The following is a 20192-nucleotide window of genomic DNA, read 5'->3' on the forward strand; positions in this document are numbered from 1 at the left end:
TATATGGGATGTTACTATTCATGTCAAAAGGAGAAAAATAATACTGTGTGTGTGTCTGTGTGTGTTTGTGTGTCTCTGTGTGTATCTCTGTGTGTGTTAGTGTGTGTCTCTGTGTATGTCTGTGTATGTGTGTGTGTTTGTGTTTGTGCATGTGTGTCTGTGTGTTTGTGTGTGTGTGTCTGAGTCTGTGTGTGTGTGTCTCTGTGTGTCTGTGTGTGTATCTTTGTGTGTGTCTGTGTATCTGTGTTTGTGTGTCTATGTGTGTGTCTGTGTGTGTGTGTATCTCTGTGTGTTTGTGTGTGTCTGTGTATCTGTGTTTGTGTATCTATGTGTTTGTGTGTGGGGGGGTCTGTTTCTGTGTGTGTCTCTATGACTGTGTGTGTATCTCCGTGTGTGTGTCCATGTGTGTGTTTGTGTGTGTGTTTGTGTCTCTGTGTGTTTGTGTGTGTCTGTGTCTGTCTGTGTGTGTGTCTCTGTGTGTTTGTATGTGTGTGTCTGTGTGTTTGTGTGTGTGTGTCTGTGTGTTCATGCAGGTATGTGTGCACTGATCACACTGGCTGTCTCCAGGGCAAGGAACTGAATGCCTGAGGGATGTGGGGGAGGGCCTGGGTAGGAGGGAGAATGTTTTAAATGCCCTTCAGAATCTGTGATGTGTGGGATCATGGGGCACAGTGTCCACAGGCTTTGACCCCTTAGGGTCACCAATCAGAATCTCAGGAGCAGCCTGTTGAAATCTCTGGCTGGGAGATGGGAAAGCCGGAGTCCTCACTGCTGGGGAATTCCCATCACTAGGCGTGTCCTGAGTTTCTCAATTGTGTCCAAGTCGTCTGCATTTTCTGTTTCCAAATCCTCTCTTTTTGTCTGTCTTCAACCTGCTCTGGTCAGGGTTTTGGCCCTACCTCTCAACCCACACTGCTTTCTCAAGGTCAACAATGGCATCCACACTGGCAAATCCCGTGGCAATTCTCAGTCCTCAAGGACAGCATTTATCACTCCCTCCTCCCCGACACCCGGGTCCTCCTCCCACCTCCTCTCCCCACCTCTAGACGCAGGCAGCCTCAGGACTCCGCTGAGTAGTCTATACACCTGTCTGCTCACATCCCCATTTGGAGACTCAAATTTCACCTGGGCCAAAATGGTCATCTCTTCCCCCACAAACCTGCTCCTGTTAGACTTTCCATCTTCAAAAAGGACTTCATCAGGGACTTCCCTGGTGGTCCAGTGGCGAAGATTCCATGCTTCCAACACAGGGTGCCCGGGGTTCAGTCCCTGGTTGGGGAATTAGATTCCCTCGTGCTTCACCTAAGTTTGCAGGCTGCAACTAAAGGTCACACATGTCGCAACTAAGATCCGGCACAGCCAAATAAGTCAACTAATTTTAAAAAATAAATTAAATGTCACTCAGAAATTCTCAGTCCTCCTTTCCCGACCTGGCAATGCTCCATCTCACTGGAGGAAGAGCCAGTTCTTGGGATGGCCTTCTTAGCCCTGAAGGGTGCACCGGTGATCCCGATGACCGCGTGCACCCATGCCTCTGCCTAGGGGCTGTTTCTCAAACCCTGGGCATCCTCCCCACTCATGGCCTCTGCCTGACGCTGTCTCCTCTCCCTAGGACATTCTCCCTCTCAGCACCCTCATGTCTTCCTTCCTCACCTCCTCTAGGTCCTCGCTTTAATGTCACCTCAATGATGCTTTCTCTGGCACCACCCCTCCCATTTTAAATTGCAAAGCACCCAGCACCACCCCCACTCCCTCCCTCACCTCCTTGCGTAATAGCTTTCTATAAGCATTTACTGTCTCCCGACATGTGACATAGTTATTTATTAGGTTGTTTTACTGCCTCTCTCCTTCTTCCTGACTGTAAGTGCCACGAAGACAGGGGTTTGTGTCTGTTTTGTTCACTGTTGATTTCCCACTACAGCACTTAGAAAAGTGTCAAGTGCACGATAAGCCCAGGACAAATATTTATTGGATGATTAAATCAGAGCAGGAAAAGAAAGCATTAACCCTGAGCTACGCATGGCCCTGTAAATGAACTTGCTATTGACAAAGGAAGAATTTGGCTCCAAGATTTCTAGCAGTCAAAACAAAGAGAAAAACATCTCAATTATAAAGTGGAAACTGTGGGTGGTTTAGTCACTAAGTCGTGTCCAACTCTTGGGACCTCCTGCCAGGCTCCTCTGTCTATGGGATTCTCCAGGGAAGAATACTAGAGTGGGTAGCCATTCCCTTCTCCAGGGGATCTTCCTGACCCAAGGATCGAACACGGGTCTCCTGTATTGCAGGCAGATTCTTTACCAACTGAGCTACAAGCTGCTGCTGCTGCTGCTGCTAAGTCGCCTCAGTCGTGTCTGACTCTGTGCAACCCCATGGACTGCAGCCTACCAGGCTCCTCCGTCCATGGGATTTTCCAGGCAAGAGTACTGGAGTGGGTTGCCATTGCCTTCTCCGAGCTACAAGAGAAGCCCAAAATAGAAACTAACCAATTTTAATTGGTTAGGAACGTTTCAATTATAAAATATAAACTAACCAGGTATTTTCTGGATTTTCCTGATTCTGAGCTCTCGGAGGGCCTTCTCCAGGTTCTCAAGGCATGGAGGCTCTGAGGAGCAGGATGATGCCCTTGACTTTGTCTGGAAAGGCCCAGAATGACACAGACCCCGCCGTGGACAGCTGGGGAGCACTCGGAACGGTGATCCTAGAAGGAACCTAAACAGAGCATCCCAGGACGTTACTCTCTGTCCTGGTTTGAGCCAGAAAGCAAAGTAGAAAAAGTCAATAGATGTTTGTTAGGGTTGCTGTGCAGGAGGCCCTGCTCTGGGGGGCTTGTGCTCCGGCAAGGAGGACTTGCAGGAAACAGGAAAACAAACAGAGGCAGGTCCTCTCTCAGGCCCTGCTGCTGAGAAAGCTCACAGGCAAATCTGATGGTGAGGGTGGGGCGACTGCCCCTGTGGCCAAGGCGGTTAGGGACGGCCTTGCTCGGATGGTGAGCGTGGAGGGAGCACTCAGTTTGGGAAGGCTGGAGGTGTTCAGGACCTGAGGGCAGATGGCTGATCGAGGCCCACCTCACAGCCATCCCAGGGCCAGGTCAGCTGGGGGTCAGCCTGGCTGACCCCAGTCCTCTGGGAAGGGTGCAGGGGAGGCTGGCCGAGGGTCAGGGACCCCCCTCTTCTCATCACAAAGAGCTCCTCCTAATGACTTGAGGAGATCCAGGCAGCTACAGCACAAGGAGATGCTCACCCATGCACCTTAGGGCAGGCTCCAGCCCCAGGCAAGGCCAGGAGAGTATCCCACACCCCCAACATCTTGCCTGCCCTGACCGTTATCCTGGACAAGCCGTGAGGCTGCCAGCAACACCATCTCATTTCAGATGAGGAGCAGACCTCTTGTCAGGCACCCCCCCCAGACCCCACACAGCATGGCCTCTGCCCTGCTATTCTCTGCACCAGCCACATCAGAAACACTAAGTTCCTTGAATATGCAGTGTTTGTTTTTTTTTGTTTTTTGGTGGCAGGGCATGACATGCAGAACTTCCTCATGCAGCAACAAAGACTCAGGCCAAAAATTAAAAAAAAAAAAAAAAGAATCCACTTTCCAATGCAGGAGATGAGGGTTCAATCCCGGATGGGGGAACCAAGATCCCCTGTGCTTCAGGGCAACTAAGTTCACACAAGGCAACTACTGAGCCCATGAGCTGCAACAAAGATCCAGTGTGGCCGAGTTAATGAATTAACTGAAAAGTAAATAAATAAATAGGATGCTTATGGAGGGCTGCACAAACCAGTGACATTTAAAATGAATAAATAAATAAAAATAAAATTGCTAGTACAGGCAGCAGATGAGTCCCACAGCAGAGGATACGGGTGTCCAGGGAACTGAAGACACTTCAGAGCAGTGTGATACAGCAGAAAGAACAAGAATAACGAAGCCAGAATTCTCGTGCTTTAATTCCAGCTCCGTTACCAGCCGTGTGGTGCTGGGTAAGTTTCTTAAACTCTCTGTGCCAAAGTTTCGGCACCTGTCAAGTGGCACCAACACTTAGGAGGAGTGCCTGTACCTTAAAGGGTTTTGTGGATTCAAGGCCTTGGAAGGCCAGGACGGGGCCCCACGGGTGGGCTGATGGTCAGTAACGAAATGGGGATTTTAAAGTTCAGTTGGAACCAACAGGACTAAGGGGCTTCTCTCTCCTGACCCACCTCTACAGCCTCACCAAAGTGAGGAAGGATTTCTAGGGGGTGAGCTTTTGAATTCTTGGGTTTTCACAGAAATAGCCTGCATGGCGGAGCCCCTGGTTTTAAGCAGCTGATTTCTTTGTTACTCAGCTGCTGGTGGGTGGGTGGGCGGTGCCTTGGGCTGCTCATTTCCTGAATGAACAGCTGTGCCCTCCCGTCTTCGTGGAGAATAATCATAATACTACTTCAAACCTCAGCCCAGCCTCCTTCATTCACGGCTCCCGGCTGCCTGGCAGCCGCAGCACTTGCTCGCCGGCCTGCCTGCGGGGCAGGGAGGGCCTCAGAGAAGGGGAGGCTGGATGTGCAGGGAGGGGTAAGGCCCTTGGCCCTGGTCTACAGCAGACCAAACCACAGCCTCCTCAGAGCTGGCCTTTGAGGCCCTGCTTCTTGGCCTCCAGACTCATAGCCTACCTCTCCCCTCCCACGCCCCCTCCAGCCACACCAGCCTTCTTCCCAGAGCTCTGGCACGCCAGCACTCACACCCACCTGAGGGCCTTCGGAAAAACCACCCCCTCTTCCCACGGTTCTCTCTAGACCCTGGCAAGACTGGCTGCTTCTTGTCACCAGGGGCTCAGCTTAAACATCATCACTCCAGAGAGGTCCTCCCTGACTACTTCCCTCTGCTGGCCCATAATCCACCGTGCAGCCATCAAGACTCAAGGCTGAACCAACTCCGGACTTTTCTACTTCAAGTACTACCTTTGGGACTTCCCCGGTGGTCCTGTAGCTGGGACTCTGTGCTCCCCATGCGGGGGGCCGGGGATCAATCCTGGTCAGGGAACTAGAGCCCACATGCCAAAACTAAGACCCAGCATGACTAAATAAATAAATAGATATTTTAAAAATATTTTTTAAAAAGTCACTGCCCTTGTGCCAGAGAAGATCTCTTCCTGCAGTTCTGACCACATCATTTGTTCATTGACTCGTGCACTCACCCAACTCATTGGGTTGCCCTCAGTGCCTCTTACTAGCCATTTTTATTAGGTATTTGTATCTTTCTGGCCTCCCTTAAAACTCTCTGCTCCTTTTTATTTTAATAAGACTTCTTCTGAAAATGCCAGGCTGCGTCAGCTATACTAAAGATATACGAAGGACAGACTTTCTTCTTTCCTGAGAAGAAGGGATGGGTAGGGGGACGAGGAGCCAGTCTTTGGGGGGGGTCTCCAGCCAGGCTTGTACACTGGCTGCCCTGGAGCCTCCGACAGCCCCCTCAGCAAGGGCCTCCTTCTCTGCTTTCCAGAGTCGTGAGAGGCTTGCCCAGGTCACCCAGCTTGGAAGCGCCAGGGCTGAGACACACCCAGGGCTTCCCAGGCTGTGGAGTCTGTGTGTGTAGCCACCTTTCACTCCCTTAGGGGCCTCTTCAATTCAGTTCAACCCAGCAGAAACAGCTCAGGGTCTGCCACGGGCTAGACAGAGGAAGACATGAGTTCTTGCGACTAGACTTGCCCACATGGGTTCACTGAGGAGGAGCCCAGAGCCAAGGGAGGGAGACAGCAGTGGAGGGCAGGGGCCACTCTGCTGAGGGGACAGAAGGGAGAGGGCGGATGGCAAGTCCCTGGGGCCCTGATGCGGCCTCCACTCTTCCAGACTCACCCTCCACCCCATGGCCTCCTGGCAGACACACACACACACACACACACACAAACACACACACACACACACACACTCACCACCCTCCTTGCTCTCTAACTGCCAGGAATGCAGGCTGTCCCCAAGCTCTTCCCCCTTGCATTCCTCAGCAGCTACTCCCACCTGGCAGGGCAAATTATACCCTGGCCTGGCAATAAAAGCCACTTTCCAGAAAAAGAAGCCCCGAGAGACGCAGCTCACTCTCTCACACTGCCCGTGTCTGACTCAGGGGTCCGGTGTCCCTTTAAGCAGGGAGTACAAATTCCCACCCCGGTCCCTCCCTCCTGCTCTTCCTGACGTCAGGAGGAAGGCGTGTGTGAGTGAGTGAGGGGCCTGAGGTGCCGCATGCTCACACACACACACACACACACACACACACACAGAGTCAGACACACAGCACATCTCTCAGACCCATCCCTGCTCATCAGCTCCAAGCACGCCAGAGAGAGACGGAGTCTGAACGGCTGCAGGAGGCTGTGTGGGACCTCGGCCGCCAGGGAGAGGTAAGGGGCTAGGACCCTGGGATGTCGGGCGCTCCAGCCCTGGAAACTGGCTTTAACGATGGGGGGCAGAGGGAGGTGCAATGGTGAGAGGGGGAGGCTCTGGGAAGGTGGGCCCCCTCCCCTTGGGCTGGCCCAGCCCAGTCCAGTTTACAGAGGAGAGGCAGGCATGTGTGAGTGTGGAAGAGCCCACCCGGCCATCCCGCCCCCCTCCCTCGCTCTGCCTGGCCCCCAAGGGAAGCTGAGGCTGCGTGGTTCCCTGTGAAAGGGCGTCAGTGTGTGTGTGTGTCTGGGACTTGTGTCTGGCTCAAGAGGCAGAGAACAGCAGACACCTGCCAAGCCGCAGCCTCCTGTCTGGGAACCAGGGGGGAGAGAATGACTGGAAAATAATTGGGTTCCTACCAGACGCTGAAAGCGGAGTGCAGCAGGGAGCGACATGGATCGTTCCCCCTGGAATTTGGGGCTGGGGCCAGGGAGGGACCGTCGGGGGCGGGGGCGGGGTGGCAGGCAGACAGCTGGACCTGGAGCAGCTGTCTCATCCTGACTCTGTTTCTTCCGTGAGGTGTTGGGGATAATTGGGCTAATTGGCTTGGAGAGGCGGCTCCACGCTATTATTTCCCCGTGGCCTGGGAGCCATCCCCACCAGGAGCTTTCGCTTCTCCCAAGGCCACTCCTCTCCCAGGCAGGCTGGTCTCGCGCTGACCTCCACCCTTGCCAGGCGCAGCCCCTGGAGGGCAGGGGTGATCAGCCAGGGTCCGCTGGGTCCCCTGCCATGGCATTCAGGGACTCAGGCAGCCTTGGGTAGTAGTGCCAAGTCCCCAAGTGGCCTGACCCTGGCACAAGGAGTCCAGGCGGAGATAAGGGGTGATGCTGGCACCCACAAGGGAGACAGCAGGTTCCTGCCAATCTGCCAGCCTGCAGACTCTTCTCAGGGAGAGGGGAGGGGGCCGCGGGGAGCGAGAACAATAATAAATACAGACTGTGAACTGCTGCATCCGCTGGGGCTGGGGGAGGGGAGGAGGAAGTGCACCCGGGTGGAGGGTGGGCCACCTTTCTGAGAGCCTGGCAGCATGCCTGCCTGGATGGGCTCCAGGGGAGGCCTCTCCCTGGGAAGGGGGCTGTCTGCAGCCCCCTGGGGGATGGGGAGCCTGTCCTGCAAACATGACTCTATCTCAGAAGCCTCTGAGTCCTCCAAATTCTGGATCTCTCCTCCCCCCAGCATTTCCTTGAAGTCTTTTCAAAAAACATCTATTTCCCATATTTGCCCCGCCCCTCTGGGTCTGTCTGACCCTCCTCCAAAAAAAAAAACAAAAAGAAAAGACAGGTGTAAGTAGGAACCAGCTCACAAGGGCCTGGGAGAGGCCAGAGGACAATCTTAGCCACAGAGCTTTCTCCCAGGCCTGGCGAGAGGGGATGGGCAGTGGTCACGGAAGTCCGCTGACCGTGAAGGGAGCCTCCCTAGGAGGAACTTGGGGGTCCCACTTTGCTGGCTGTTGAGGGAGGGAAACCCGCAGGCTGGTCTGGAGGCAAGTCCCCCGGAGTGGCACCAGCAGAGGGCGCTCAGGGCCTGGCTGAGCTCATCACACTGGTCACAACTAACATGGCCAGGACCCGAAGACTCGGGGGAAGAGGAGGGCTCGGGGCAATTCGGACCTTTGTCCACGCAGACCATTACGATGGGAGGCAAGAAGCAATGGGGCGGCTCTTCCCCCTGCCCCAAGCCAGCGAAATGATGGGCACCAGGATAAGTGGCCTGGCATGCTGGAAATCCCATGGGTCCCGTTGATTTGAGTTCAAGCTCAGCCACTCTTAAGTATGACTTTGACCAGTCCATTCCTCTTTCCAAGGAGGGCTCAGAGTGGGAAAGCAACTTGCCCAGGGTCATACAGCCCGGCGGGGCTGGGATGTGAGCAGGGCTCTCTCGTGGTGCCCATCCTGGCATCCATACCCTCACTAATGCCCACGAAGCCCAAAGGCCTTAATCATAGGAGCCCTCCAGGGCAACCTGGGGACATGACAAGGAGGAGAGTTAAAGGGTCTCAATTAAGCTCGAGTATTGGCTGGGGCAGTGCCCCCCCACCCCATACACACACGCACACACACATATGCACACGCGCACACACACACACACGCTGTGGGAGAGGGAAAGAACCAGGTTTAATTAGGTCACCTCCAGCTGCTCCAGCAGCTTTGGCACTGATGTATTTTAAGGAGTGTCTGAGAGGCTGGGAGAGGGCAGGGGCACTGGGGAAGAGTTGGCGTCTGCCTGGTGGTCCTGAGGCTGTCTCCTCGCCCTCCTCAGGCCCATCCTGGGTAAGACTTCAAAGTCCGGAAAGCCCTTCCCCCATCACCCTGTGTTCCCTGTCCTTCCCCCTAAGTCATCGGACCCACGCCTCCCACTGTCTGCTCCTTTTCAGTGGGGGCTTGGGCTGGGATGTTTTATGGAGGGAGTTGTTTTTAAGCTTGCCGTAGTTGGCAAGTGACTCACCCAAGGTCACGGTCTGAGTCAGCACAAAGCCAGGAATAGAACCCCAAGCCCCATTCTTCCTTCTGCAGGGGCGGCGGGAGTTTGCAGGGACCGGCAGGTCCTCCCTCCCTCCCTCCTGCCTGAGGCCTCTGTCCTGCCCCCACCTAGGGTGCTAAAGTGCGTGCCCCAACCGGCTGTGTGACCCCAGCAAGACTCTTCACCTCTCTGGGCCTCAGTTTACTCCTCTGAAGAATGGGGTTATAATGATAATTACCTTGTAGGGCTGTTGTGAGGAATAAATGAGGAAAGGGGGCAAAGTGCTTGCATGCCTCTTGGCACGTGGTTACTAATCCATCGATGGTGGCCATGATCTTGCCGTGACCAACCACCCTGTGTTCTGCTTGTCTGTCTGTTCCCCACCGGACCCAGGCTCTCTCAAGGCAGGGTTGTCTCTTCTCCTGTTTGTTGTCCCAGTGCCTGGCAATCACACTCAGTTAAGCATGTGTTTTTGACAACCTCAGAGGAGAGGTGGAGTGACCCTCATGCGTCATCTGGATCAATGATGATTCATGTAGCCGAGGAGAAAATTGAGGCCCAGAGAAGGGCAGGTGCTTGCCCTAGGTCACACAGCACCGGGTGGTTGAGCCAGCTTCATTTCCCTGACCTGCCCAAAAGGAAAGGGATTCACAGGGTCAGCAGAAGACTCTGACAGCCATCTCCTGCCCAGTTCTTTTGGGGGAGTGGATAATTGGAGGAGCCCCAGCACCAGGCTGATGGTCACCTGCTGATGTGGCTGAATCACCATTCACAGCACCATGAGGCTATATCAGGACCTTGCCTAGGGTTATCTCTGAACAGCTCTGATGTTTTATTTTTACCTCCCCTGGCCTTTTGTCTGCGGAACTTCTGGGGCTTGATCTTCATGCAGGGAAATGAAGAGGAGCTTGGCTGGCAGGGTCAGAACCAAAATACTCTCAGGGGCACCACTGACACAGCTCCTTGGCTCCTCTTGGAACCTGGACAGGGACTATGATTCACGCTATTTGACAGATGGGTAGACTGAGTCTCTGGAGAAGGAAATGGCAACCCACTCCAGTATTCTTGCCTGGAGAATTCCATGGACAGAGGAGCTTGGCAAGTTACAGTCCACGGAGTCACAAGAGTCCATGGACTATTGGACACGACTTAATAAACCACCACCAGAATGAGTCTCAAAGAGGAAGTGTTGAGACTTCCCTGATAGTCCAGTGGCTAAAACACCAAGCTCCCAATGCAGGGTGCTAAGGCTTCGACCCCTGATCAGGGAACTGGATCCCACATTTTGCAATTAAAGATCCCACAGACCACAACTAAGATCTGGTACAGCCAAATATCTAAATAAATAAATATATTGTTTTGAGGGAGGGTCACCCCGCTAGGACACTCTAGAGCCAGGAGTCAATCCTGGGTCATCTGGGACTCAGGCTGTCCTCTTGCCCTCCAGCTGCTAGTTCTGAAGGGCATCATTCCAGGCCAGAGATGGCCCCAGGCAGGCACACCAAATCCCTTGGGGGTCAGGCTCTAGCTCTGTTTGAGTTGAACCAAATGTTCTACAAACACATCTAGTTCTCTGCTCTCGGTTATTTCCCCTTTGCTTTCTCAGGGAAAATTCTTCTGGGAACTTATCCTCAGAGGAAGACACCATTTGCTTTCAGACAAATCTGGCCTCTGTTGCTTACCTGCTGTGTGACCTTGGGCAAGTCACTTCACTTCTCTGAGCTTCAGCTTCCTCATTTGTAAAATGGACACAATTGTAATTTCAACATTTTGCGGCAACTGGGAGATTTAAAAATGGAAAATAATTTCTGTAGACTCCTTGGCAGTCCAGTGGTTACGACTTCACCTTTCACTGCAGGGAGTGCTGCTCTATTCCTGGTCAGTGAGCTAAAATCCCATATGAATGGTGGCCACAAAATCAAAACATAAAACAGAAGCAGTATTGTAACAAGTTCAGTAAAGACTTAAAAAGGACTTTTTTGTAAAGACTGTATATAGCATTCAGACGATCAAAGCCCTGTCTTCCCTCGCCCCTTCTGCAGCAACATTCTGGAGAAAGAATCTGAGCTGGAGGCTTGCTCTGCATCCCCTTGTTTGGCTCTCTCTAGTTTCCCAGGCTACCCTGCACTGTGCAGCTTCTTCAAGTCCAGGGCTCTGGCATGGATCAGAGAGGCAAAGACTCTGTCCAAGGTCACACAGCAAGTCAGTAGCAATACAAGGACTGAACCCAGGACTCCTGACTCCCCACTCCAGGGCTTGAGTCAGACTGCCCTGGTTCAAGCTCTGGTTCAGACATTAATTGCTGTGTGGCCCCGAGTGAGTGACAGCCTCCCTGAGCCTCAGTTTTCTCGTCTACAAAATGGGGTCATAATAGCAAGAGCCTTACAGTACTGACACAGGGACTAAATGAAAGGAGAAACTATGAGGGGCAGGGCAGGGACCTAGTGGGTGGGCGAGTCCTTGGGGAAACAGGAGAGGTGAGAATAAAGAGTGGGTTTGGCTCCAGGGTCTCTCCTTTCACCCACTCCCTCTCCCCCTGCAGCCCGTGCCCACCTTAGCCACCCTGCCTGGGAGGAGCACCCTCTCATCTAGCACCTACTGAGTGCTTCCCACACTCCATCCCGTGTCATCCTCACTGATGCCCTTGGAGGAGGTGCTCTCGTAATCCTCATTTTCTAGCAGAGGAAGGAGAGAGGGGAGATCCCAGCCCCAAATCCTTCCCGAAGGCCAACTCCCCACCTTCTCCCAGGGTGGGTGGGGTGATGGATGGGGAGTGGGAAGGCATACATGTTCTATCGCTGCTGTTATTCCATCTCCTTCCCCTTCCCCTCTGCTGCCTGGCCCACTGCGGGAGGGGAAGGAGGAGGCTGCCCTCCACCCCTACCTTGGATAGTGCCCCTTACCCCTCCCCACTGCCCACGTCGCATGGAGCCTGAGAGCCAGGCTCATTCAGTCTTGGGTCCGGAGGCCTGGCTGGCCGGAGCAGGGCCCAGCTCAGCTGCATCTCCCTGGCAACAGCTGTGGACCGCCTCAGCCCCTCCCCTACCTCCTTCCCTCCCCTCCACCCCCGGCGACCTCCCAGCACAGGCTGTCACTGCCAAGCACAGTACCAGGCCTGGGAAAACTGTGCAGTGGGCCGCCCAGGACCGCCTTGCTTCCTGGAGAAAGGGAGGCCGAGTTTCTCTCCCTGCCACCTGCCACCCTCACCCAGGTAGGGTAGGGGGCACCCAGGAGTGCACCCCAGGGCATCTCCTGCTTTTCTGCTGTCATCCTGGGTAGCTTTGCTGCCTGTCTTCCTTTTCCCTAACGGTGTTATTGAGGTATCGTTCCCACAGTATATAATTTATCTGTTTATGATGGACAAGTCAGTGGCTTTTAGTGTATTTACAGAGCTATGCAACATCATGATAGTCAACTTGAGGACATTTCCATCACCCCCAAAAAGAAACTCTGTACCCATTAGATGTCATTCCTCATTTTCCTTCGCCCTTCCCAACCCCTAGAACCACTAATCTTCCCATCTCCATGGGTTTGCCACTTCTGAACATTTCACATACGTGGAATCAGGTAATATGTCATCTTTTATGACTGGCTTCTTCCACCTAGCAGCATGACTTCAAGGTTCAAGGTTTCAAGTCTAGCTGTCGTATAGCTCTATCAAAACTTCATTTCTTTTTATGGCTGAATCATGTTCTGTTTCGTGGTGAACCACATAAAGACATAAACCATATGTTCATCTCTTTATCTGGGGATGGGCCTTTGGGTTCTTTCCACTTTGGGGCTTTTATGAATAGTGCTGCTGTGGACATTCATGTGCAAGTTTTGTGTGATCGCTTTTCTTCTTGAAGCTTCCGTTTTCTTCACTCTAAAATGGGGACAAGGGAATTCCCTGGAGGTCCAGTGGTTAGGACTCTGCTCTTTCACTGCCAAGGGGGCAGGTTCAATACATGGCTTTTAAAAGTTAATTGATTAGCTTGTTGTTGTTCAGTCGCTCAATCGTGTCAGACTCTTTGCGACCCCACGGACTACAGGATGCCAGGCTCCCCTGTCTGTCACCCTCTCCCGGAGCTTGCTCAAACTCATGTCCATCGAGTTGGTGATGCCATCCAACCATCTCATCCTCTGTCGTCCCCTACTTCTCCTGCCTTCAATCTTTTCCAGCATCAGGGTCTTTTCCAATGAGATGGCTCTTTGCATCAGGTGGCCAAAGTATTGGAGCTTTCGCTTCAGCATCAGTCCTTTCAATGAATATTCAGGGTTGATTTAATTAATTCAATTAGTTAACTAAATGGGGATAAAAATGCTAAACCTGGCCCCTGCCTGCCTCCTCAGGTGGGCTCAGAGAGAAAAACCGCACCTCAGCATGAAGGACCCTGAGGGGCAATTCTGACCCTCTGTCTGCCTCCCCACGCCCCCACAGCATCTCTGCGGGCTGGATGGGATGTGTTGGGGGCCTGCTGAGGGGGAAGGACACTGAATCTCCACCCCCAGGGACGGCAGAGCCAGCTCATCACCTTGACCCAGAAAAGTCCCACCTGTTGTAGGACATTGAACAGTGGCCAGGAGACCTGCCAGGGAGTTGAGTGGGGGTGACTCCTCAGCTATTCCAGTCCATGCAGGGCTCTAGAGTCCGAAGGCATCTTAAACTCTTCCCTGGAAACTATGGGTTTGCAGGGGGCAGAGAAGAGATGGAGGTCAGAAATAGACTTAGCTCAGAGATTCACCTCTGGCCCCAGGGTGGTGGGGGGAGTGAAGGAATGGGGGCGAGGAGGTGGAGAGCCTGTCACCCTCACTCCTGTATGTCATGGGCCGTGGGCAAGTCTTTATATCCCTGCTTAGTCAAGCCTCACCATAGCCCATGAGGGAGTGAGGCAGGGTTTCTCAGCTCCGTTGTACAGGTGAGGAAGCTGTTGTTCAGTCACTCAGTCGTGTCCTGCTCTTTGCGACCCCATGGACTGCAGCACACCAGACTTCCCAGTCCTTCACCATCTCCCAGAGTTTGCTCAAACTCATGTCCATTGAGTTGGTGATGCCATCCAACCATCTCATCCTCTGCTGCCCCCTTCTCCTGCTCTCAATCTTTCCCAGCATCAGGATCTTTTCCAATGAGTTGGCTCTTTGCATCACGTGGCCAAAGTATTGGAGCTTCAGCTTCAGCATCAGTCCTACCCAAGAGTACTCAGGGTTGATTTCCTTTAGGATTAGCTGGTTTGATCTTGCAGTCCAGGGGACTCTCAAGAGGAAGCTGAGGCTGGTAGAAGTGCTACCCAAGCCAACAGCTAACATGCAGCGAAACTGGAGCTCTCCTGGTCCAGGCGTCCTGCTGGCCCCGCTGTGGCAGGCCACCCACTCCAGGTTCAACAAATAGTCTAGCGTCTCTTGGAGCCAAGAGTTTTCCATCCCAGGGGACCCAGAGGGTGAATGGGTACATGGATGGGGTAACTACATTCTCTTCCTTCGCAGAGAAAAATACAGGACAAAGGACTTCCCTGGTGGTAGAGTGGTTAAGAATCAGCCTTCCAATGCAAGAGATGCAGGTTTGATTCCTGATTTGGCAACTAAAATCCCACACACTCAGGGCAACTAACCCTGACCGCTCAACGAAAGATCCTGCATGCCCAACTAAGACCCGATGCAGCCCCCCCAAAATAAAAAGAATGATTTTTTTTTTAAGTTTATCCAGGCACTGAGCTGCTGTCAGGGGAACTTCTATGGATTAGCATTGATAATAGCAATTTATCGGGTATCTACAAGATGTCAGATGCTATCACACACACACTAAATCATTGAAGCCATAGTCCCTTTGCACGGTAAGCATTCTCAACTTCCTTTTAGAGAGGAAGAAACTGGGGCTAAGGTAAAATCTCCAACATTACAAAGAGCTCACCATACCCCAGTCCTACTTCTAAGTATGTAGAATGTCATCTAATCCTCTCAGTGATCTCTCTATGAAATAAGAACCAATGCTTTTCCCATTTTACAGAACAGGAAACCAAGTCAAAGGCTATGAGTATTGACCAAGGCTGCACAGCCAATAGTTAGAGAAGGATTCAAACCCAGGTCATTGGTGTCTGGAGCCCACACTCCCACCCACTATGTTGAAACTGTTGAGTAGCTTGCTTGAGGTCACCAGGTTACAGGTGACAAAGCTGAGATTCAGACCCAGGTCTATAGATTGGAAACTGCTGGTAATTGTGCCAAACTGTGTTCCAGGTCATCGGCCACTTTGTGCATCCCGCCTCCTAGGCCTCCAAGTTGAAGAACTGAACTACAGGCTAGAAGGACTTTGTGGTTAGTCTCAGTCAGCTCGGTCCACCATTAACAAAACACCACAGACGGGGGGCTCCACGGAGATATTTAGTGAATATCTCTATGGAGATATTCCGGTTCTAGAGACTAGCGGTCCAAGTTCCGTGTGGCAGCATGGTCTGGTTCCGGGGAATGTTCTCTTCCTAACTTGTAGACCACCCTGTGCTAGGACTTCCCAGGTGGCTCAGCAGTAAAGAACCCACCTGCCAACACGGGAGATGCAAGAGATGCAGGTTCGATCCCTGGGTCAGGAAGATCCCCTGGAGAAGGAAATGACTGACAACCCACTTCAGTATTCTTGCTTGGAGAATCCCATGGACAGAGGAGCCTGGCGGGCTACAGTCCAGGGGGGTCGCAAGAGTGGAAAAGTAATGAAGCGACTTAGCACGCACGCACGCCCCCTGCTGGCTGTGTCCTCACAAGGCAAGAGGAGAGGAGGCAAGCTCTTGGGCAGGCATGAGGAGGGAAGGATATCTCCTTCTAAGGACACCAATCCCATAATGAGGGCCCCACCCTCCTGACCTCATGTAAATACTTTTTTATTTATTTGGCTGCTCCGGGTCTTAGTTGCAGCACTTGGGAATCTTTAGTTGTGGCATGCGAACTCTTAATTGCTGCACGTGGGATCTACTTCCCTGACCGAGGATCAAACTTGGGCCCCCTGCATTGGGAGCGAAGAGTCTTAGCCAGTAGACCACCAGGAAAGTCCCTTTCCTTACCTCATCTAAACCCAGTTACCTCCCAAACGCCCCCATCTCCAAATACCATCACATTGAGGGCTTCAGATTTCAATAGGTGAATTTTAGGAGAACACAGTTCAGGCTGCAGCAAGGTTCTAAGACCCTTTTGTCTTTCTGGTGAGGACCCTGTGTCAGGGAGGGGCTGTGAGTGGCCTGAACTCACGGTTGGGAGCAGCAGGCAGGCCCAGCCCTCCAGACGGGTGTCCGGAAGCTGCCCACCCTGGACCACACTCACCTGTACCTCTCTCTCCCCCCTTCCAGACGGAGCCTGTGGCTGGTGAGGCCGCCGAGCAGGGCCAGGCCGGGCCCTGCCCGTCAGGACGCCCAAGCCCTTCTCCGGCCCCTGCGCCTGGGAGCCCGCCCGGCTCTCCCGCTGGCCCCGCCATGACTTCGGAGCCTACGCCGCCCGCGGTCGTGCCCCCGCTGCACTCCCCCAAGTCCCCTGTCTGGCCCACATTCCCCTTCCACCGGGAGGGCAGCAGGGTCTGGGAGCGAGGCAGTGTCTCATCTCGGGACCTGCCCAGTCCCCTGCCCACCAAACGGACCAGGACGTATTCAGCGTGAGTACCTGCCCCTCGCCCAGGCTCCGCTGATCTTTCCCAAGACAGGGCTCCAGGTGGGGCTGTCCGGCCTCTTCCTCCACCATCCCCTTTTGTCCTCACCCGAGGGCAGGGGAGCTGTGTAAGGACCTTCTAGTAACCACAAGCATTCATTCATTCAGTCTACCAAGCTGTATGGAGCTCCTTCCCCAAGGGATCCAGTGATAAAAAAGGCAACACCTCAGTCCACAAACTGCTTATAATTCAGGGGGAGTTTGTCCACAGTTCACGACAGTTGGCAGGGTTGGGGGTGAGGACCCAGCATCGGGCTTCAGGGAAGATGTCCTAGCTGGCCTTGGAAGATGTATCAGGAGAGGAGGGAAGCTGGGTACTCCTGCTGGATGAAACTGCCTGGCCAAGAGCCGTGGCACGTGGCTGACCTCTGGAGAGAGGTGGACAGGCTGGATAGAGACCAGCCCTGGGCCTTCAGAATTAGGTCACTGGGGGGAGTCAAATTGAAGAGGAGATTTGTGCCAGCCACCTGGGCTTCCCTGGCGACTTGAACAGTAAAGAATCTGCCTGCAGTGTGGGAGACCTGGATTAGATCCCTGGGTCGGGAAGATCCCTGGAGAATGGAATGGCTACCCACTCCAGTATTCTTGCCTGGAGAATTCCAGGGATAGAGGAGCTTGGTGGGCTACAGTCTAGGGGTCAGTTTTCCCTCTCTGGGCCTGTCTCCTTATTGTCCAGTGGGGTGATGAGAGGACTGAACTAGTCGCATGATAGGTGGTTTCTGCTCCGGGGAGGGTTTTCTAGGCAGGCTCTGCAGGCAGGGCGCAGGAGGGCTGGGGTGGGGGGTGGTCCAGGGAAGCAGGGGGTGGCGTGCTCAGGCCACATGTCCAAGCCTCCTACCCTATCTTTAGGACAGCCCGTGCCTCGGCTGGCCCGGTGTTCAAGGGCATCTGTAAGCAGTTCTCACGCTCACAGGGCCACGGCTTCATCACCCCCGAGAACGGGTCGGAAGACATCTTCGTGCACGTGTCTGAGTGAGTCCCTCCCAGCTCCCCATTCTCGGCTGGGCCCTGCTACAGGGTCCCAGCAGTGCCTCCAAAATACCTCCCTAGGCCTCTGCCCTCACTGGCTGAAGTCTGTGGTCCTGGCAGCTTTTTTTGCTCCTAGGGCCTTCAGGGGCAGGGGTGGAGGAGGGCTGGGGCCAGGTGGAGAAGGGGGAACCCCAGAAGCCCTGGGAGCCACCACCTGAGTCCTGGATCCTGTTCCCACACCATGGGGGTTTAGAGGGCTGGGCCAGCCTCTGGGCCTTTCAGCCCAGAGGGGGACTAGGAGAGGCGGGGTGGTCTTGGTCTGGACCCCAGCCCTCATGCCAGGTGTGGCCTGTGGAGTCCCTGAGCCCTGAGCCTTGGGGACCTCCCCGAGTCCTCTCACACTCTGAACATTATAGCAGTGGTCCCCAACCTTTCTGGCACCAGGGACCGGTTTCGTGGAAGACAATTTTTCCATGGACCGGACAGGGATGATGTCAGGATGATTCCAGCACACTGTGTTTACTGTGGGCTTTGCTTCTATTATCAGCTTCGCCTCAGATCATCCGGCATCAGATCCCGGAGGTTGGGGACCCCTGCTTTATAGCATCGCGAGGGGAGGTTTTGATTTCTCTTTTACGAGTCTGGCTCTGGCTCCGCAGCCTCGGGAGGCCCAGGGTGAGGCTGCCCTCAGGCCAGACCACAGGGGCTGTCCAGGGACGAGGCCTCTCCCGGGCTGACACCCCTCTCCCCGCACCAGCATCGAGGGGGAGTACGTGCCCGTGGAAGGCGACGAGGTGACCTACAAGGTGTGCCCGATCCCGCCCAAGAACCAGAAGTTCCAAGCCGTGGAGGTGGTGCTCACCCAGCTGGCCCCACACACTCCCCACGAGACGTGGTCCGGCCAGGTTGTGGGCTCCTAGGCTGGGGGCCCCCGTGCCAGCCGCCGAGGGAGGGAGGGAGCCACACAGGGTAGACGGGCCGCAGCCAGCCCTGCGCCCCACCGTGCCGGCTGCGCCAGTCCCCCGGGTGGCCTCGGTGTGAACACGTGTGTCTGTGCTTGTGGACATGAGTGTGGGCCTCCATCCACCCCGTGACCCTCGTGTGAGCTGGACCGAGGCGGAAGCCACCAGACCTGCCTTCTCTGCTTATCTGCGTTCTCCTCCTGCCCCTCCCCGCCACATATGCACAGGACCCCCTTGCCCTCCTAATACCCGTCCCAGGATCCACTGAGCCTCAGGGCCCGTGTCAGGCCTGGGGCTGGGAGTCAGGGCATTGGTGGGCCCTGCCCTACCAGCTTGCTCCCCTCGCCTCTGCCTCAGGCCTGGCCGGCGGGGTTGTTGGGGGCGACTCTACCTGTGCCACTCACATCTTCCCCTCTGGGCTGGGGTCTCCCCTGGGACCTGGATCTCTCTCCCCCAGAAGCCAGGCCAGTGAGTGCTTTGGGAGAACCCCCTGGCCTCTTGCAGGGGAAGAGGGTGAAACCAGGAGGCAGACAGCCCCTCTTCCCCACTGCCAAGGCCCAGCCCCGGCTCCTTCCTCCTTTCCCCCCAGCACACTGGAGAGGCAGGAGGCAGTTTGGGGAGCTCAAGGCCAGCCCTTCCTCCGCAGCCTGGCAATGGCTGTGAACCCCAAACTGAGGCCACGTCCACCACCCTGGGCCGCGCTGAGCCTCTCCGCCTCCGCCCTCCTTGGAGCTAAGGGTCTTCAGTGGGGTGGGGGCATAGCTCCCCAAGCCTGGACGGAGCCACCCCCTTTGCCCTGACTCACAAACCCCACTGATGCTCAGCCCGTGCCCACCCATCACAGCTGCGAGGACCCAGCAGTGGACACACACACACCCCTCAGGCAGGGCCGGGCAGGGGCACCCACCAGAATAAGCCCTTAGCCTGGGAGACCACCAGCCCTGCAGGCCCCTTGCTGGACCCTGTTCCCAAAGCCATGCGGTAGAGGCTCCCGCTGGCCCCCCACAGGCCAGTGGCCGAGGTGTGGTCCCCATCTTGTCCATCCCTTAAATGCGTGGCAGCCCTCTCCCCTTTGACCAGGACGGGTTTGTGTGCACTCTTGGGTAGTGGCCCCCACCCCCGACACTCCCTTCCAGAGAACACATCACCTGGTGGGGGAAAAAACGGGGTTCAAAGGAGGTCTTGCCAGGGGGTCACCCTCAGGAGACCCAGTCTGAGTAAAAGAGGGGCCCAAATGCCCACGATATGGGGTCAGTGACTGTCTAGGAGGATCCCGGCCCTGTAGCTATGTGTACCCCACCCCTGTCCGGAGGCTGGAAGACCAGAGCTGTTAGGATGCACTGGCCAGCCCCCTAAAACTCAGAATGGCCCCAGTTTGAGCTGGGCCTACTCAAGCAAGGCCTGAAGCCTTTCACCTGAGGAACAGGCTCCCTGGCTTCCTCGGAGGAAGGTTTACTGGTGCAGGTTAACTCCTGGGAACCCCCAAGACACCCGCACCCCCACCAGGAGTAGGCTCCCCCCTTTTAGGCACCAACCAGGAGGCAGACTGTGTTAACAGCAACCCTGGGCCGCCCCACTCATGGCCCCACAGTATCCAGTCAGACCTCCTGAGACCCCCACCAGACTCCTGGATCCCCCATCCTTCCTGACACTGGCAATAAACCCTCAACTGTGACTCAGCCTGGCCCAGAGCTGCCTGTCTATCTGGGTCCTGGGGGAGGGGGCTGGGGGACGA

At 54.8% G+C, this 20192-nt stretch overlaps 1 protein-coding gene across 2 annotated transcripts; it reads left to right on the top strand.

Annotated features, from left to right (window-relative positions):
- Positions 1–6181: 6181 nt before the first annotated feature.
- On the top strand, positions 6182–20136 carry CSDC2 (cold shock domain containing C2). Of its 2 annotated transcripts, none has more exons than XM_061418663.1 (4): positions 6182–6364; positions 16175–16473; positions 17376–17498; positions 18253–20136. In XM_061418663.1, exons 2-4 carry the CDS (start codon positions 16298–16300, stop codon positions 18413–18415), a joined length of 462 nt encoding a protein of 153 aa, XP_061274647.1. In that variant the 5' UTR covers positions 6182–6364; positions 16175–16297; the 3' UTR covers positions 18416–20136. The 2 variants fall into 2 exon arrangements, with proteins under 2 accessions (XP_061274647.1, XP_061274646.1); XM_061418662.1 differs by lacking the exon at positions 6182–6364 and adding an exon at positions 11967–12075.
- The last annotated feature ends 56 nt before the right edge of the window (positions 20137–20192 follow it).

Source organism: Bos javanicus, chromosome 5 (genome assembly GCF_032452875.1).
Source record: "Bos javanicus breed banteng chromosome 5, ARS-OSU_banteng_1.0, whole genome shotgun sequence".
Lineage (NCBI taxonomy): Eukaryota > Metazoa > Chordata > Mammalia > Artiodactyla > Bovidae > Bos > Bos javanicus.